This window comes from Trachurus japonicus, chromosome 12 (genome assembly GCF_045865225.1).
Source record: "Trachurus japonicus isolate A0001 chromosome 12, Traja_1.0".
NCBI classification, from domain to species: domain Eukaryota; kingdom Metazoa; phylum Chordata; class Actinopteri; order Carangiformes; family Carangidae; genus Trachurus; species Trachurus japonicus.
Window position 1 is genome coordinate 6625202 of NC_140918.1, and position 16951 is coordinate 6642152.

A 16951-nucleotide genomic window follows, 5' to 3' on the forward strand; every position below is an offset into this window, starting at 1 on the left:
GAGTGGCATCGATTTGTGTTTATTAGATGACACAAGTCTCCTCTTTCGTTTTATTTATGAAGCGTTGAACAGATTGAAGGTTTGACCTGACGTCAGAGGAAAAGTCAGGGGATCACCAACCGACTGTTGGTTTGACAGCGTTACACCCAAAAGCACCAACGTTAACCACACACACACTGTGGCCGTTTAGATAAATTTAGGAAATCCCCCACATCGCCACACATCGACACACGCTGTGAGAGGAGCTAATACAAACCGATTCACTGTCTTTCTGGACTGAATGTATGTGTGTGTGTGTGTGTTGTATTTACTGCTATTACTCCATAATCTATATGTATACATGAGGATAAACCTTGTTAAAGTTAAATAAAACAGCGTCTGATCCCTGGGTTGTCATTAGTTACTAAAGCTACAGCAGAATGGATCTGTTTTTTTTTTTGGTTTTTTTTGTGGAATTTCTACTTGATTATTTCTCTGTTGGTTGATGATTTATTGTGAGTTTGAGTTTTCATAAACCCACAGTGTTTATGCACCTGTGTTGAACTGCTGATGATTTGGTGTCTGTTTAATCAAATGGACGTCCAGCCATCTGCGCGAGCTCACACAAATCTCTGGGAGTTAAGCTTGTGGGTTATGTGGTCATAATTTTTCTATCTATCTATTTGAATTTGCCCTACTTTCCCCAGTTCGCATTAATACTTTTCCTGTCGCTGTGAGTAATATGCAGTGAGTGTTTAATGGTATGGTTGAGACTCTGCTGATTCCCACTGCTTGTAATTTATCACCCGGACTGTGTCAAGGTCGGGTTCACCTGCTGCTTTTAAATCCCCCTTTAAGCCAACAAGCGAACAAGATGATAATTTGTGTGTTTTTTTTAATTTTAATTTCTCTTTCTTCTCCCAACTCTTTCGTACAGCACTTCCATGATGGGCGTAAGGCGCAGCAGCACATCGAGAGCTCGTGGAAACAGCTGGAATCGGTGAGTGTGATGATGCACAATGTATATAACACCAGGAAGGAGGTATTTGAAAGACAAAAATATGATTTTATCGATAGTTTCTGAATAAATGCACATGGTTAGCTGATTAGCATAACATTAACTTCTCTGGTCAACCCGTGAACCCATCATCCCTCACTTCATAATCAGAATTTATCCCCATAAAAACAGTGATGAACCTGCCTGGATTCACATGATATTCACTTTTCACTTTAAAAGTCACAATTAGGAATAGAACAAGAAGTCCCAGTCATGTTCGTCACTTTTTAAAATCCTCCAGGGCCAATGATCACATCGGCGCCATCAGATCACATGATGTTTTTTTTAAAGCGCTGTAATGGAAAAAGTCCCCTGAAGCGCTGCTGTCAACTTAACTCCAAAGTGCAGATTTAAAACTCTCTAAATCTTGTAAAAGCAGAGATATGATTATGATTTTAATTTTGATAGTACAAAAAGCAAAAGATCGATGGGATGGGCAGACGTTGCATTTCTTTCGGCATATCTGTCGTTATACAGAGACGGGGAAAAAGTGTAGGAATCAGCTGAAAAAATAACTGTCACATCATACAGGTGAAGTTGTGCTGGAAAAAAGATACCAAACGTGGGTAGGGTAGTCATTTTTTCAATGTGGTCCTGTGGAAACCGCGGTTATAGTAAGCGGTTGATTACTATAACCAATTTTTTTGTATTTTTTATGCAGAACATCATCTAAATGCCATTTGTTTAGATCAGGCATCATCAAATGGCGGACCTCGGTCCGGACCCGGACCGAGTGATGGTTTGATCCGGACCCGAGACCAATCTCTAATAAGTTAACATTTTCCTGGAGCATTTTTTTCCGACGGGACAGCGGGCTCCAGTCAATACTGCAGCTTCACTCAATTGAGCCAATCAGATCGTTTGTTTACCCTGCGCGACCAGCGCGTCAGAGAGGGAAAGAGAAAGGAGACGGAGTGATGACAGCATGTCTTGCTCCAAAATTTAAAAAAAGTTGATGCTGAAGTCAAAGGCGAGCCACCGGGCGTTTGTGGCCGCCGTCGCCGCCTTGGTTAGGCGTGTGTGTGTGCGTGCGCGCGCGTGCGGGCCGTTCAGATGGGTCTCTTGTTGCGCGCACAAGCCCATTACTTTCATGTGCGCTCACAACCGAGAGCGACGCCGTAGTGGTGCGTATTCGGTGCACGTGCTTGTTTCCTGTTTCTCCGCCGGTGTTGTGTTGACCCCGGGTTCTCCCTCGGTCTGTAAACTTTTTCACGTGGAGCTCTGCCCCGTTTGAAAGGAGAAGGAAGCCCGTATGCGGGAAGACGTCGCTTCAGACATGTAGAATGTGTGTTGTAGAAGAGAAACACCTATTTCAGGACTACTGACCAGAACAGAACAGACATATCCTGTGATTTTCAGCCTCCCTCCATATTTAATAGAAGGGGACAATGCAATGACAGTGCAGCTATCAAGATGCTTTTGACACCTTGGCCTCAAAAAAAGAAAGAAAAAAAAAGCACCAAACAAACAAACAAACAAACAAACAAACAAACAGGGAAACCCCCTTATTTATTCTGTTTTGTTCTCTTTAATTGAAATAACAGGCCTTAAATTAATTTGCCTGGGGGCTACTTTTATTCATGGTAAAAAAAATAAAATAATTTAAAGCTAGTTGTTTACTATACAAGTGCACTATGTTAAATGTTTCCTGTGTTGAAAATTGACAATAGATATGAAAATGCACTTCGTTGATTTTATTTATTTGACATAGGGGTAGGCTATAGCTTATATATAAGACACCATTTGGACTTTATAAGGTTCGGACCTTTCACTTGGATGAAAGTTTAGTAACTGGACCTCAATGAATTTTAATTGAATACCCCTGGTTTAGATGATCAAGATGATCTTGATGTCTGAAGGGCTTGCCCCGAAACGTTACACAATAAATTGATGGGAGCCATCTCTGGTGTGCGGACTTCCCTTTCTTTTCATTGAGTATTTACCTTCTAGTCCAGCACCCAGGCCTACAATTTTTTGGGATGTGCGTGTTTTTCTACTTTTTTAGTTTTTCAATGAGAAATATGTAATGAAACGGCAAGGTCATCATATCACGGCGGCTACGGCCACATCGCCTCGCTCTCTTTTTTTCGATCCTCTCGTCAGCTCCAAACACATCCGTCTGCACGTTGCTTAGGGACAGCAGTCATTTAACTGTGTTTTTAAAATTAGCGAACTATTGTACAGTAGTGCCGCATATTTCTCATTCCCCACCTTGTTTGATTGAGAGTGTTGCAGGATGATTTCTCATGAATGAACGGGCAATATGTCACTGACAGGTCGATAAAACATAATGATATTTATCCCAAAATAACTTTTCCTCGATAGAAATAGGCTACAAGACACGGTCGATAGAAATCGTCGATAAGTTTCATTCATCCATGTTTTGACAGACAACACAAACAACCAGTGATAATGAGAGTTGCGCCTCACCGACAGTCATGTGGCTCAGCCAGCGACATGACGCATCAACATGTGCTGTACACATGTTTTCATTCATAAAATGACCAAAAATGAGCACTATAAGCGGATTTCTTGATTCCTAAACAAAGTATTTAAACAGCATTTGTATAGAAATGGTTCTGTCCCAAGCCTTTTGATCCATTTAAGCGGTTCATTACTATATCCGTGATCACTATAAGCGGTTTCCACTGTATATAAAGGCACTTTTTTGTGTTATTGTGAATTTAAAGTGTCTTTCTTTTGGTCTCTTGGCTGTAGGGCCATTGTAGTAAAAAAACAGCAGATAAGAGCAGATCCAGGAGCATCCGTCCGTCTGTCGTATTTGTTTTAGTGGAGGAGCGAAGGCAGAGATTGCACAGAGCACCACCTCTTATCTCCGCCTGGCCCCTTTGACGAGGGGGGTGGGGGGGGAGACAGAGAGAGATGCATAACTGCCTTGTCCTCCTCAAAACTTCTCTGTGTTGTTCAATGATCCCATTGTGAGAGCGCGAGGCGAGATGGGCAGAGTTCAGAGTGCACGCTGCCGGTCCAACAAACACTGATTGTTCAGTTGGAGGGGTCGAGAGAGGAGCTGGATGAATGTGCTTGTTTTTCCCAACACAAACTGCCTCTATGAAACATTTGTTTAATCTGCAGTCAGCCACATAAACTAACTAACCCCTGTCGCGTCGTAAACGTATACATGACGCATATGTAGACATTATGACGTCCTTATTAAAAGGTCATTCTACAACCACGGAAATCTCTACATGTATGGCACTCATTTCATTTCATTCCTTTTTTTTATTTTTATTTTTTTAATACCAACATAAACACAACTCATTCTACCCATTTTACCGGAACCACATCTGATTTCATAGGAAGATTATAAAAACCACTGCTGGGATTAAACATTGACATTATTCCACAAAAAATTGATTGATTTATAAACTCTTCCTATGTTAAAATATTCATGTTGTGTTACTTAGAAATGAATATGAACATGTTTTCCTTCATTATTCATATTCAAGGTCTGGGAAGACTTCATATTTTTTGTTATTTCGACTAGCTAGTTGTCATTTTCTGCCAATAAATGACAATATTTCTATTTAAGTTTTGGGAGAAATGTTGTCAGTAGTTTATAGAATAAAACAAAAAATGTTTATTCTACTCAAATAGATATCTATAAATAGTAAAACCAGAGAAACTGCTGTGTGTTAATTAGAGTGTTTTTTTTTCTTCTCTCAGTGTAAAAGGAGGTTCGAGCGCGACTGCAAAGAGGCCGACAGAGCGCAGCAGTACTTCGAGAAGATGGACGCTGACATTAACGTGACTAAGGCCGATGTGGAGAAGGTACGTGTCACCTCGAAGCCCCCGACCGACCGACCGGCCAATCACACGACACCAGCTCACTGTTCGTTACCTCCCATTTGCTTCCAACACGGCTTTGTCTCCACATGCTGATTGCCTTGGCTTTCCTCACTCTCTCTCCCACCTTAGCATCACCTCCCCCCCCCCTTGTTTCATTTCTTTTTTTAATTTTTTTATTTGTACATCTCCATGCCCTCCTCCCCCCTTACCCCCCGCCTCGCTCCGGCCCTGACTCCTCATTCCACTGAGCTCCAGAGACAGTAAAAGATCGACCGGCCATGTGTTGGATGCCGGGGTTAGGGCCTGTGTGTAAAAAGCTGGCATTGTCTCAGCGGCGCAGTGATCGCAGCACCGAGTCCTCATTATCACCAAACACTCTGCTGCTGCTGTGCTGTGCTGTACGGGCCTTAGCAACAAAAGACGACTGTGTATATGTGTGTGTGTGTGTGTGTGTTCATTGTGCGGCTTGTGTGTTCATGTGAATATTCATTATACATATGAGCTTTGCCCTTTTTTTTTTACCCTGTCTTTTTGTGATCATACCTCCCCCCTCCTCTTCGATAAATCAACACACGCAGCCGTCGTCCGATTCTTAGGAACTGTAAACCCCCCCCCCCCCCCCCCCTATCTGGGCACTGCAGCTGATGTCACTTCCTGTTGTCACAACCAATCAAACAAGCCCATCATCTCAGGCCTTTAACCCACACAGCACGGCTCCCACGGCTGCAAGGCATCATGGGAGTCAGCAGCAGCAGCAGCAGCAGCAGCAGCAGCAGCAGCAGCGCGTGCTCCTGCTGCCTCATCAGCTGCTCAGAGCTCAGAGCTCCCGATGTCGAGTCGAGTCGAGTCGACACAGTTCAGACCCGATTATTATGCAAATCTAAGGCGCGAATAAAAAGAGCCTTTCTGCAGCGCTGGACAAACAGCCAAAGAGCTACAATAGGCTTTTAGGCCGAACATTGAACTCAACTGGAAAGACCCCGGCACAGCAGCTCCAAAAAGTCTTGAAACAAGAGTTGTGTTGTTTCTTGATGACAGTTATTCCATTTATGGAAGAATGAAAGACTCATACACAGACACAGAGTTGCTGTAAAAGGAAGAGAAACCCTTCTGTACTTGCTCTCTTTTTATAACAATAATAATAATGATACGAATAATAATAGAAACTATTTTTAAATGTCAGATGTGTCACTCAGCTATAAAAGATCATACCGCTGTGCATTGATCACACATCTGCTTATCATTTTCTATTGATGGGTCAGTCCCTGTTTCTTGGTGCTTTTTGCGTTTGCTCGGATATCGAAAGAACAACTAGTACCAACGTAAACTACCACACACACTCTCCTGTTCATCATGTCTGTGTGTTCTTTCTTTTTGCCTGTTCGTCTCGCCCCCTTCGTTGTAGAGATGTGGAAACAAATACGCTGGTCAAATGGGAAATTTCAGTTCTTTATTGTGAATAATCAGGGGTTTCCATATCTCTATAATGAAAGTGGTGAAGTTGCTACAACCCATAGCGAGAGAACATTATGGATGAGAAATGATTGAACTTAAAATCTAAGTTTAGATTCTGTGGCAGCATCGTGTCGGAAGCTAAATATCATAAGATGCATAACACTGATCCCAGAATAAAACAGAGAAATTATAGATGTGATATATTAGCTTCTCCTCCTCTGTGAGGGTGTTTTGACCGGCCACTGCTCTCCTCCCTTCCACCTACTCACATTTCCATTGTACAGAACCGAAGGACTAATAATAGAAAAGACCGATTGTGTGAAAAGGTTTTTTTTTTAAAAAAGAAAGAAATTCTGCTCTTATTTATCTGTGTTATGTTTTTCTAACAGGTGCTTTCCTTCCCTTGTTGTATCTGTCGTATCCGTTCCTTTAAAGGGATAGTTCAACATTTTGTTTAATTAATCCCTATAGTTTTAGGAGTAGGTTCGTTATCTTTAATTGTCGGTGCAAGCTATTTTTAGAACGGCAGAGCAGCACCGTGTGCTGCTCAGAGCTACGCTACGGAGGCTAATGGGATTTCTTGGTTTCCCTCATCAAACTCATCAAATACACAATCCAAAAACTCCAAAACGCTCTGGTGGACAAGTTGTGACCTGCACATTCACCACGCTATGAGATAATAACAGAACGTTACCAGACAGAGGTAAATACAGAGACTGCTTGCTGAAAAACTGCCACCGGCGGGAACTGCATCAGCGGTTTTGCATGAATTTGCCTCTAAAACAACTCTGTCTGGTAACTTTATGTTATTATCTCATAGCGTGGTGAATGTGCAGGTCACAACTTGTCCACCAGAGCGTTTTGGAGTTGTTGGATTGTGTATTTGATGAGTTTGATGAGGGAAACCAAGAAATCCCATGAGCCTCCGTAGCGTAGCTCTGAGCAGCTCGCGGCTCTGCTCCGCCGTTCTAAAAGCAGCTTGCACTGACAATTAAAGGTAATGAACCTACTGCTAAAACTATAGGGATTATGGCAAATGGGCCAATTTGCCACAATGTTGAATTATCCCTTTAAATCAAGTCTTAGTCCGTAGAAAAAGTGGATGAATGTGCAGATGTGTGCTTGTTCCTGAAGGTCCTTTGGCTCAATACCACTTAGATGATAACACAGTGTAGATAATAGCTCATTGCTGTTGTACATCATGTTTATATTGAATCATCATCTGCTCAGTTTGTTTGGAGCTGATAAACAGATGTGGCCCGAGAAGCTCAGCCACAGAAAACAACAGATCATGTGTGTTGTTGTGTGAGTCAAACTCCTCTAATTATACGAAAGGCCTCCGAGTATTTATCACCGGATGGGGATGAAATGTCACAACCTCAACCTAGATTGTTTTTTTGTTTTTTTAAGTCTCTGGGTGGAAGTAGGTCTGGAAGAGACGGAGCAGATGTGTGTTGGTCGGAGGAGAAAACAAGAGAGGAAACTTGTGTTTAGACTTTTTTTTGTTTGTGGGGGCACAGTTGTGTTGTGTCTTGTTTACATGGAGTTCCTGCAGCTGAAGGAAACCTAAAGGGATAGTTCAACATTTTGGCAAATTTGCCTAATGCCATAATCCCTATAGTCATAGCAGTAGGTTCAGTACCTTTAAAGGGATAGTTCAACATTTTTAGCAAATTGGCCCATTGCCATAATCCCTGTAGTTTTAGCAGTAAGTTCATTACCTTTAATTGTCGGTGCAAGCTAATTTTAGAATGGCAGAGCAGAGCCGCGAGCTGCTCAGAGCTACGCTATGGAGGCTAATGGGATTTCTTGGTTTCCCTCATCAAACTCATCAAATACACAATCCAACAACTCCAAAACGCTCTGGTGGACAAGTTGTGACCTGCACATTCACCACGCTATGAGATAATAACAGAACGTTATGAGACAGAGTTGTTTTAGAGGTAAATACAGAGACTGCTTGCTGAAAAACTGCCCTCGACGGGAACGTGCATCAGCGGTTTTGCATGAATTTACCTCTAAAACAACTCTGTCTGGTAACGTTGTGTTATTATCTCATAGTGTGGTGAATGTGCAGGTCACAACTTGTCCACCAGAGCGTTTTGGAGTTGTTGGATTGTGTATTTGATGAGTTTGATGAGGGAAACCAAGAAATCCCATTAGCCTCCGTAGCGTAGCTCTGAGCAGCTCACGGCTCTGCTCCGCCGTTCTAAAAACAACATGCACCGATAATTAAAGGTAACGAACCTACTGCTATGACTATAGGGATTATAGCAATGGGCCAATTTGCCAAAATGTTGAACTATCCCTTTAAGCAGAATATATAGAAGTTAGTTACATCATTCATTCAGCTCCCTCGACAAAGTTACCTGTCAGTAACAATAAAGGGGTTTAAAGTGTGAATCTGTGAGGTTGGTTTATTCTGACAGGCAGCAGCAGCTTCAGTCCTGACGTGACGGAGCTGCTGCTGCTGTTTGCTGAGCCGAGGTCGAGCTTGTGGTTTCTCTCCGCAGCTGGAGCAGAAAACCTCTAACTGTTCCCTCTCCGCTCCTCTGGCAAACAAAATCCCTCAATTTGGGGTTTTGGATTCACAGCCCAGATTATCCACAGAGCTCGTTTACAGTCGTGTGACAGTCGGACCCCCTGGCCCCAAACACACACTTAAAGACACACACACATACAGTAGAGTCACACAGACACTTTAGTTGTATGATGATTGCCTTAACTTAAAGCACCAGACAGCGGTTAACAATACTGGTATTTTAGTGGTTATTGTGTGTGTGCGTATAAAAGTGTCTAAGTGTGTAAGTGTGTGTGTGTGTAGGGTTGATACCAACTTCCCCTTTCTGGCTGACGACAGGCCTGGTGGTCCAGGAAGTGTATCTATGGCGACTTCTTGTTTAGCTGGAAACGGCTAACAATCCCTCTTTTTTTTTGCTTTGTTTTTGTTTGTGTATGAATGTGTGTGTGTGTGTGTATGTGTGTGTGTGTGTGTGTGTGTGTGTGCGTGCGTGTGTGTGTGTTTGTATATTTATTTAATGCCATGCCTTGAAGCGAAGTTCCCACAAGGTAGGTTCCAGCGAGACAAGACAAGAGTCTGTTACGTACTATATCTGTGGGAACACACACCCTGTCTCGACTTGTGTGTCAGTACAAACACACACACATACACACATGTAGAGTCTGACACGCACACACAAACACACACACACACAGACACACACACCCTGTCCTGTCTGCCCGTGATCAGTGGCTTGCCTCGCCGTCTCCTGCTCGGCACCGTGTCACCCTGAGGTTTTCTGTGTGATGTAACGACAGTGAAATGAGAGAAATGCTGAACGTGTTGTTGCATCAATGAGGCGTCGTCATGCCGACCCCCATTCACTACCGCTCTTTTTCATTCTAATAATGGTAATAATAATAGTAATAATAATACTAATACACATTTATATATGTATTCATAGACATACAGAGACACACACATGTATATGCGCATGCACATGTGCAGAAATGTGAGTAACAGTGAAACCGGTAATTTCCAGAATATGACAACAGGAAGTGATGTGGCTGCAGAGTCAGACCCGGCGCCTCGTCTCGAGTTTTTTTCTTTCTCTCTCTCTCTCTCTTCGTTGTCGCCAGGTTACCATGGCGACTTCTCAAAACTTTTTCTGATCACTTTGCATGTACGCACGCTGACACTGTCACACGTCGTCTCCACGCCGACACTCGCAGGCCTGCACATGGTTTTTTTTTTCTAAAACAGCTGGACTTTTTCACATGTGCTTTTTTAAGCTCGGGTCTGGATTCGCTTCTTTTTTTTTATATTGACTATCATTTTTCCACTGAAAGTATCATCTGCCTTCATCCCTCATGTGCTGCCTGGACATAATGTACCTTTTGTCTGTTCCTCTTCTTCCTCTTCTTCTTCTATTATGTCATCTATTACTTACCCATATGTGTGCAAGTGTGTGAGTGTGAGAGACCTGACTGAGTCTTGCCTCAGATGCAGATCAACTTCCCTCAGGACTGGGAATCTAGATCAGGCTTAGGGTTTATACATTTCCGCACAGTTTCAAAAGAAGGAAAAAAAAAGGCTGCAGTTGTTTTTGCTTCGTCTGTTATTCAAGCAAACCCAACGCTGATTGCGATCGCAGGTTCACGAGGTGACTCTTTGTCATCGTGACCCGACCGATGAAATGAAATCACTATTTATGTGCAGACAGGCCACACAGATCTGATGGAAAAAAAGAGGAAACAGATACGAGCACTTACTGTAGCTACACACACACACACATACACACACACACACACACACCCCACATGCTGTCTAGCTGAGATAATCTCATCTCCATCTGCTTGCCGTGGGTCTGTAATAGGCTGCTCCCGCTGCGTCTCTGCCTGCCCGAGACCCAACTGGCTTAAAATAAACGACATCATCGACGGCAGAAAGAGGCGAGAGAGAGACGGGGGCGGGCGGTCATCAAAACCTCCAAATCCCTGCGTTGTGTTGCGTTGTGTTCTGCTCTGCTCTGCAGCCGGTGCAGGCTGTGTGTGTCTGTTGTTGTCTCCCTCCTTTATATGTCTGTTCTGGCCTACATTGAGTCTAATGCCAGAGGCTGCTGCTGCTGCTGCTGCTGCCTGACTTGGATTTGCACCTGTGACCCTGTTTATGTGTGTAGATGAGCATGCATGAACACTCGTATGCACAAATGTGTCAGCTCGTTTAGTTTTTTAAAACCCTACACTTTACAATAAGGGTCCCTTAGTTAATGTTAGTTAGTACATTATTAAGCATTAAAATATAAACTAATGTGTTAATTAATGCTGAGTGTAATGCATGCATAATGATAACTTGACTTTTAAATTTATTAACTAACTTTGAGTAGTAAACATGAATTAACTGCTTACTAATAGGCTACATTAATTAATGTGTTTCCTAATCCTAGGTAATACATAATACTGATTATTAATATATCTGTTAACAGCTAATTAATGCTTAATAATGTACTAACTAATGTTAATTAAGGCACCCTTATTGTAAAGTGTTACCAAAACATTTTTCATGCCCTGGCTCTGTGTGTGTGCCTGCGTATGTGTGTGTGTGTGTGTGTCCCATATCTGTGATCAGGGAACACTTTGGATCGGAGCGTGGAAGAGGGAGCGTGTTGTCGCTGACGTGCAATGTTTCTGTGTGTGTTTTTGTTTTTCTTCAGGCACGACAGCAAGCTCAGATGAGACACCAGATGGCTGCCGACAGTAAGGGCGATTACTCCTCCTACCTGCAGAAGTTCAACCAGGAGCAGAACGACCATTACTACACAATTATCCCCAACATATTCCAGGTAAACAACACAACACAACATAAGCACCACAACATGCACATTGTTAGATAAATAAAAACCTACTTCTACATACAGTATTTATGGGTAATCAGCGTTTCCCACACATCAGATTATGAGGTCGACTCCACCCGAGTGTTTTTTTGTTTTTTTGTGTTTTGTTTTTGTGCAAATGCAGCTGAAAGTGCAGACTGATTGAAAAGTTGGCCACAAAGGTGCATTCATGTGCGATCATTAGTTCGCTTGTGAATACAGTGCTATTCTCCGGCCACCCCCCACCACCACCCATACACTCACTCCCCTCTGGGTCAGCAACTAAAAATAAATCCTCCACATGTGGGAAACACTGATGGTAACGATGTTGCCATTATTATTATAAAGAGTGCAGCTACAGAGCTGTTTGTTGTTGTGTGCGCTGCTTTTTGACAGATGTTGTGAGTCTGAGACGAGGTGAAAGTTTTTCCACACATTCACCATCAACTTCTGAAGTGAAGAGTCAAATATTAAAGGGATAGTTCAACATTTTGGCAAATTGGCCCATTGCCATAATCCCTATAGTCATAGCAGTAGGTTCGCTACCTTTAATTGTCGGTGCAAGCTATTTTTAGAACGGCGGAGCAGAGTCACGAGCTGCTCAGAGCTATGCTACGGAGGCTAATGGGATTTCTTGGTTTGCCTCATCAAACTCATCAAATACACAATCCAATAACTCCAAAACGCTCTGGTGGACAAGTTGTGACCTGCACATTCACCACGCTATGAGATAATAACAGAACGTTATCCGACAGAGTTGTTTTAGAGGGAAATTCATGCAAAACCGCTGATGCGCCTTTCTGTCGGCGGCAGTTTTTCTGCAAGCAGTCTCTGTATTCACCTCTAAAACAACTCTGTCTGGTAACGTTCTGTTATTATCTCATAGCGTGGTGAATGTGCAGGTCACAACTTGTCCACCAGAGCGTTTTGGAGTTGTTGGATTGTGTATTTGATGAGTTTGATGAGGGAAACCAAGAAATCCCATCAGCCTCTGTAGCGTAGCTCTGAGCAGCTCACGGCTCTGCTCTGCCATCTAAAAATAGCTTGCACCGACAATTAAAGGTAACAAACCTACTGCTAAAACTATAGGGATTATGGCAATGGACCAAATTTTCCAAAATGTTGAACTATCCCTTTAAAAAGAAGGGGGGGGGGAGATGGAAAGTGCATTAGGGACGTTCCAGATGTTAAATCTTTGATGCTCGATATCAAAAGGCGCCTCTTTCTCCTTCCTCCAGTTTCATTCCAAGTTTAGTTTTTTCATTTTCAAAGCAGCAGATCATCACTTCATTCTGCAACATGACACATGACTCTATGTGGTTTTTTTTTTACGTAGAAACTTCAAGACATGGAGGAGAAGCGCATCGAGAGGATAGGAGTGTGCATGAAGACGTTTGCGGACGTGGACCGCCAGGTGCTGCCCATCGTGGGGAAGTGTTTAGACGGCATGACGAAAGCCGCCGAGTCCATCGAGCCCAAGACCGTGAGTAAACACACACACACACATGCACACACACATAGAGCACCATGTGGGACATATTACTCACTCAGCCAAGCTGTCAGTCACACACACACACACACACACACACACCACTGATTTAGTGTGCTGGTGGGCTGCTGGACCCACCTGTGTTGTAGCAGAGAGAAAAGCTGAATAAAAAGATTCAGTTTTATGTGTTGACCTCCTTTATAGTGAGGAAATCAATGTGCCACTCACACACACACGCTGTATATTCCCCCATGAACTCCTCTCAGGATTTTGTGATGCTATAAATACACACAGTCCCCCCCCTCCCCCTCCTCTCCCCCCTCGTACAGGGGCCCTCTGATGATTTTACCGAGGAGGTCCGGTGGTTAACTGGCTTTGTTTACTCCTCAGCCTGTGAAAACAGTTGGGATAAAGTCTCCTGTGGTTCTGAAGGGGAGATTTCCAAAGACTTAAAAAAATAAAAAAATAATAAAAAAAAAATAACGATGATGTAATCGTGGTTATCTCAGCTCTGAGAGAAATTACCTGGAGGTGTGAGGTTTAAAACACACAAACACTCAGGAGCTGCAGCAGTGTGATAAAAGACGCCACTGAAGATTAGAAAATGAAAATGTAATTTTAACCTGTGTGTAGTAGGGATGTCACAATTACTTGTTTTCAAAATGAATCGTGGTATTACTCCCTTCGACGTCTGCTGTGCATTAGAAGCTACTGTGTGTGAGCAGCCAGTTAGCTTAGCATAATAAAGACACAGAGGGGCAGCCGACTGTGAATCTTAACTTGTCAGCAGATTTAAGGCGAATTTATTCACTCACCATATGTTGTTGTTTGCATTTAAAGAGCTTTAAAGGTGCAAGTTGGAAGATTTACTACTGTTAGCATCAGCAAGGTGAGCTCTTTTTATGCTAAGTTATGCTAATTGGCTACAGACTGTAGCCTTATATTAGATATGGGAGTGGCTAATACAGTGTTTTTCAATGATACCTGCACATTAGGAGGAGGTCAATCACTGTGTTTCCTTTAGTTTTGGACCAGAGCCTTTTCTGTTTTGATTTTAAAAACTCCTCTGAAGCCATAATAGTTTCTCCTGTGGTTTATTATCGTTATTTAATTTCTTGGCTGCCTGAAAAGAACGAAAGGATTCTCCGGCGTTCAACAGAAAATGAGCAGTGTGATATATTGAGATGTCACATGTTGGCCGCCTGCCGTATGACACAAAAAAGAAAAAAAAACAAGAGTATCCTCAGGGATCGCGTACTGTGAGTGCGTGTGTGTGTGTGTGTGTGTGCATGGCCCAGCTCCAGGGAGATGACTCCAGCCTGTGACTGTCTGCTGCAGTAAACAACAGCGGGGAAATAACACATCACATGCTCCTTTGCTTCACTGCCTCCTCCTCTTCTTCTCCTTCTTCTCATGTAGTATATACATTGCACAAGAGCAGATCTTTGACCCCCCCCGCTCCCCAACTCCCCCCCTTATCAGTGCAGATAGGTCGATGCGCACTGCTACTTGATTAATGCGTCTCTTCCTGTGTCTGACCGCGTCCCCCGACCACTCTGTGTGCTGGTCGTCATAACTCCTGCCTGACAGATTTAGGTCTTTTCCTCTTTTTCTTTATCTTCTCTGGCCGACGGACTGAATCACGACGTTCCCTGAAGTCCTCTTTCCTTTCCTTTCATGACACACTCACTCACTCGCTCGCTCTTCACTCTTATCAGACAGGACTCTACTATACTCTAAACAACACCGGGCCCAGGCCTCCATTGTGCTGCTGCATCTTATCTGCAGAGCTGCTGATTAGCTGGACAATGCAAACAAACAGAAACCTCAAAGTTTTTTTTTAAATGGCTGTAAAGTTAAAAAACATACCATGAATAAGTCTGTCACTCAGTTATAAAAACCCATTTATGGCCTTAATCCGACTGTAACTGGACAACTGAAGTGCATGTAAACGCGTTACTAATAGCCTACTGGACTTCTCCAGATCCAACAAAGACACCCAGATGATGAGATTGGAAAACAATTTTCTTCAGCTTGGATTCCCCTTAAAGGTCCAGTGTGTAAAATGGGGCGAAAACCGTGATATCCAGCGTTCAGATTCTAGATTGCAGCCGACGCTTGCACTCACCCCTCCCGTCGGCAAAGTGACGGTGGACAAAAAAACTTGTTTACCACGACTGGGAGTATTTCAGGAGCATGGAGCAATGAGGTGAAGATCTAAACCATTACAGATATGTCTGCTGTTTCCTCCTCCTTCTTCTTGAATGCAAAACTCTTGAAACGCGCTCTCTGGTTGGCTGGATTTTCCATTCAAGCTGCCGTACAAACATGGCGGTGCAAAATAGCGACACTCTCTAAAGCAAGACCCTTGCTATATGTATTTATATAAAAGAAGAATTGTAAGGCTACGAAAACCAAACAAATTTTATTTTATAGCGATTATACACAATTCATGGGTAGTAGATTCAGATTTTGCCAATAAACCTTGACAATTATTACACACTGGACCTTAAATCGGACTGAAACCGGACAATTCATGTGCGCATGCTTCACAACAGTAAAGATGTGGCAAAGTGTGGCACAGAAACCGGCTGAATCCGGCAAAGAAAATACAATTTTAATAAGCGGCGTCAGTGCATTTCACCGGAGAGAAGATGAGTTTTCAGTCCGAATCCGGCCTGAAGTTGAGAACTCTACATTTTGTATTTCCTTTTTTTTCTTCTGAGGTCTGTATTAACCCACTGAAACGACGCATATCGCCACCTACGTTGAGGAGGCAGACACCGTCATTCATCCATTCATTCATTCATTCATTCATATCTTTATTGCAAACTCATGGTCCATTAGAAGGGAAGTACAATACAACACAAAAAGACACAGATTACTAAAATAATACCATACAAAGTAAAAATAATTTTAAGTTATTCGATTTTCCCTGTTCTCTGTTGCATGCAAACGTCCCGACTGACTGCTGTGATTTCCCCCCGTCCGACTATAGGACTCGAAGCAGGTGGTGGAGTCGTACAAGTCCGGGTTCGAGCCCCCAGGCGACGTGGAGTTCGAGGACTACGGCCAGCCCATGAAGAGGACGGCGTCCGAAACCAGCCTGTCCAACACCCGGGAAGGCAAAGAGAAGCCCGCCGGCAAGACCAAGGGCAAACTGTGGCCTTTCATTAAGAACAAGAACAAGGTAACACATGAACACACGCAGCAGCACCTGAACGCACCACGTGGCCTCACTTTGGTTGTAAAGGGGATTTTTTGGTTCTGCACATGTGGAGGTCACATTTTTATTATTATTCTTATTATTATAGGTTGTTACTTTGTTTTTCCGTTGGTTATGTCTCTATGGCTACAGCGTTACATATCTATATGTGTTCAATGTTACATTGCTCTAGCAGTGGCTATGTATTTAATTTTAGTTTCATTTTTGCGTAGGTTTCTTTCGTTAAGCTGAAGAACTCTGTTGCCAGTTGGTGTTGCCATTTTTGTTGTTATTATTTGCCACCCGTTATTTCTACCTATACCTACCTCCTCCCCCCTCCGCCCCCCCGGCAATCACCCTCACCGATTTTTAATTTTTTTATTTGTTTTGGGGAGCCGTCCTCCTCCTCCTCCTCCTCTTCTGTAATATAACGCACACTAATGCATTTCTGCCTTCAACCTGTGGATGGACTCATCTGGCAGATATTAACGATGATCTGAAGTTAACCGTCTCCCTTCAACGTTTTTGTTTTTTTGTTGTTTTGTTTTTTTGTTTCCTCCATTGACTGGTGATCGGCTTCGAGT

At 43.0% G+C, this 16951-nt stretch overlaps 1 protein-coding gene across 33 annotated transcripts in view; it reads left to right on the forward strand.

Moving 5' to 3' along the window:
* The window catches only part of fnbp1b (formin binding protein 1b), a 77312-nt gene that overhangs the window by 39014 nt on the left and 21347 nt on the right, over positions 1 to 16951 (forward strand). For all 33 annotated transcript variants that reach the window (XM_085792841.1, XM_085792826.1, XM_085792830.1 and 30 more), the window contains exons 5-9: positions 917 to 979; positions 4724 to 4828; positions 11515 to 11643; positions 13010 to 13156; positions 16161 to 16352. In XM_085792841.1, coding sequence (XP_085648967.1) covers positions 917 to 979; positions 4724 to 4828; positions 11515 to 11643; positions 13010 to 13156; positions 16161 to 16352 — 636 coding nt within the window. The remainder of the gene's footprint in view (positions 1 to 916; positions 980 to 4723; positions 4829 to 11514; positions 11644 to 13009; positions 13157 to 16160; positions 16353 to 16951) is intronic.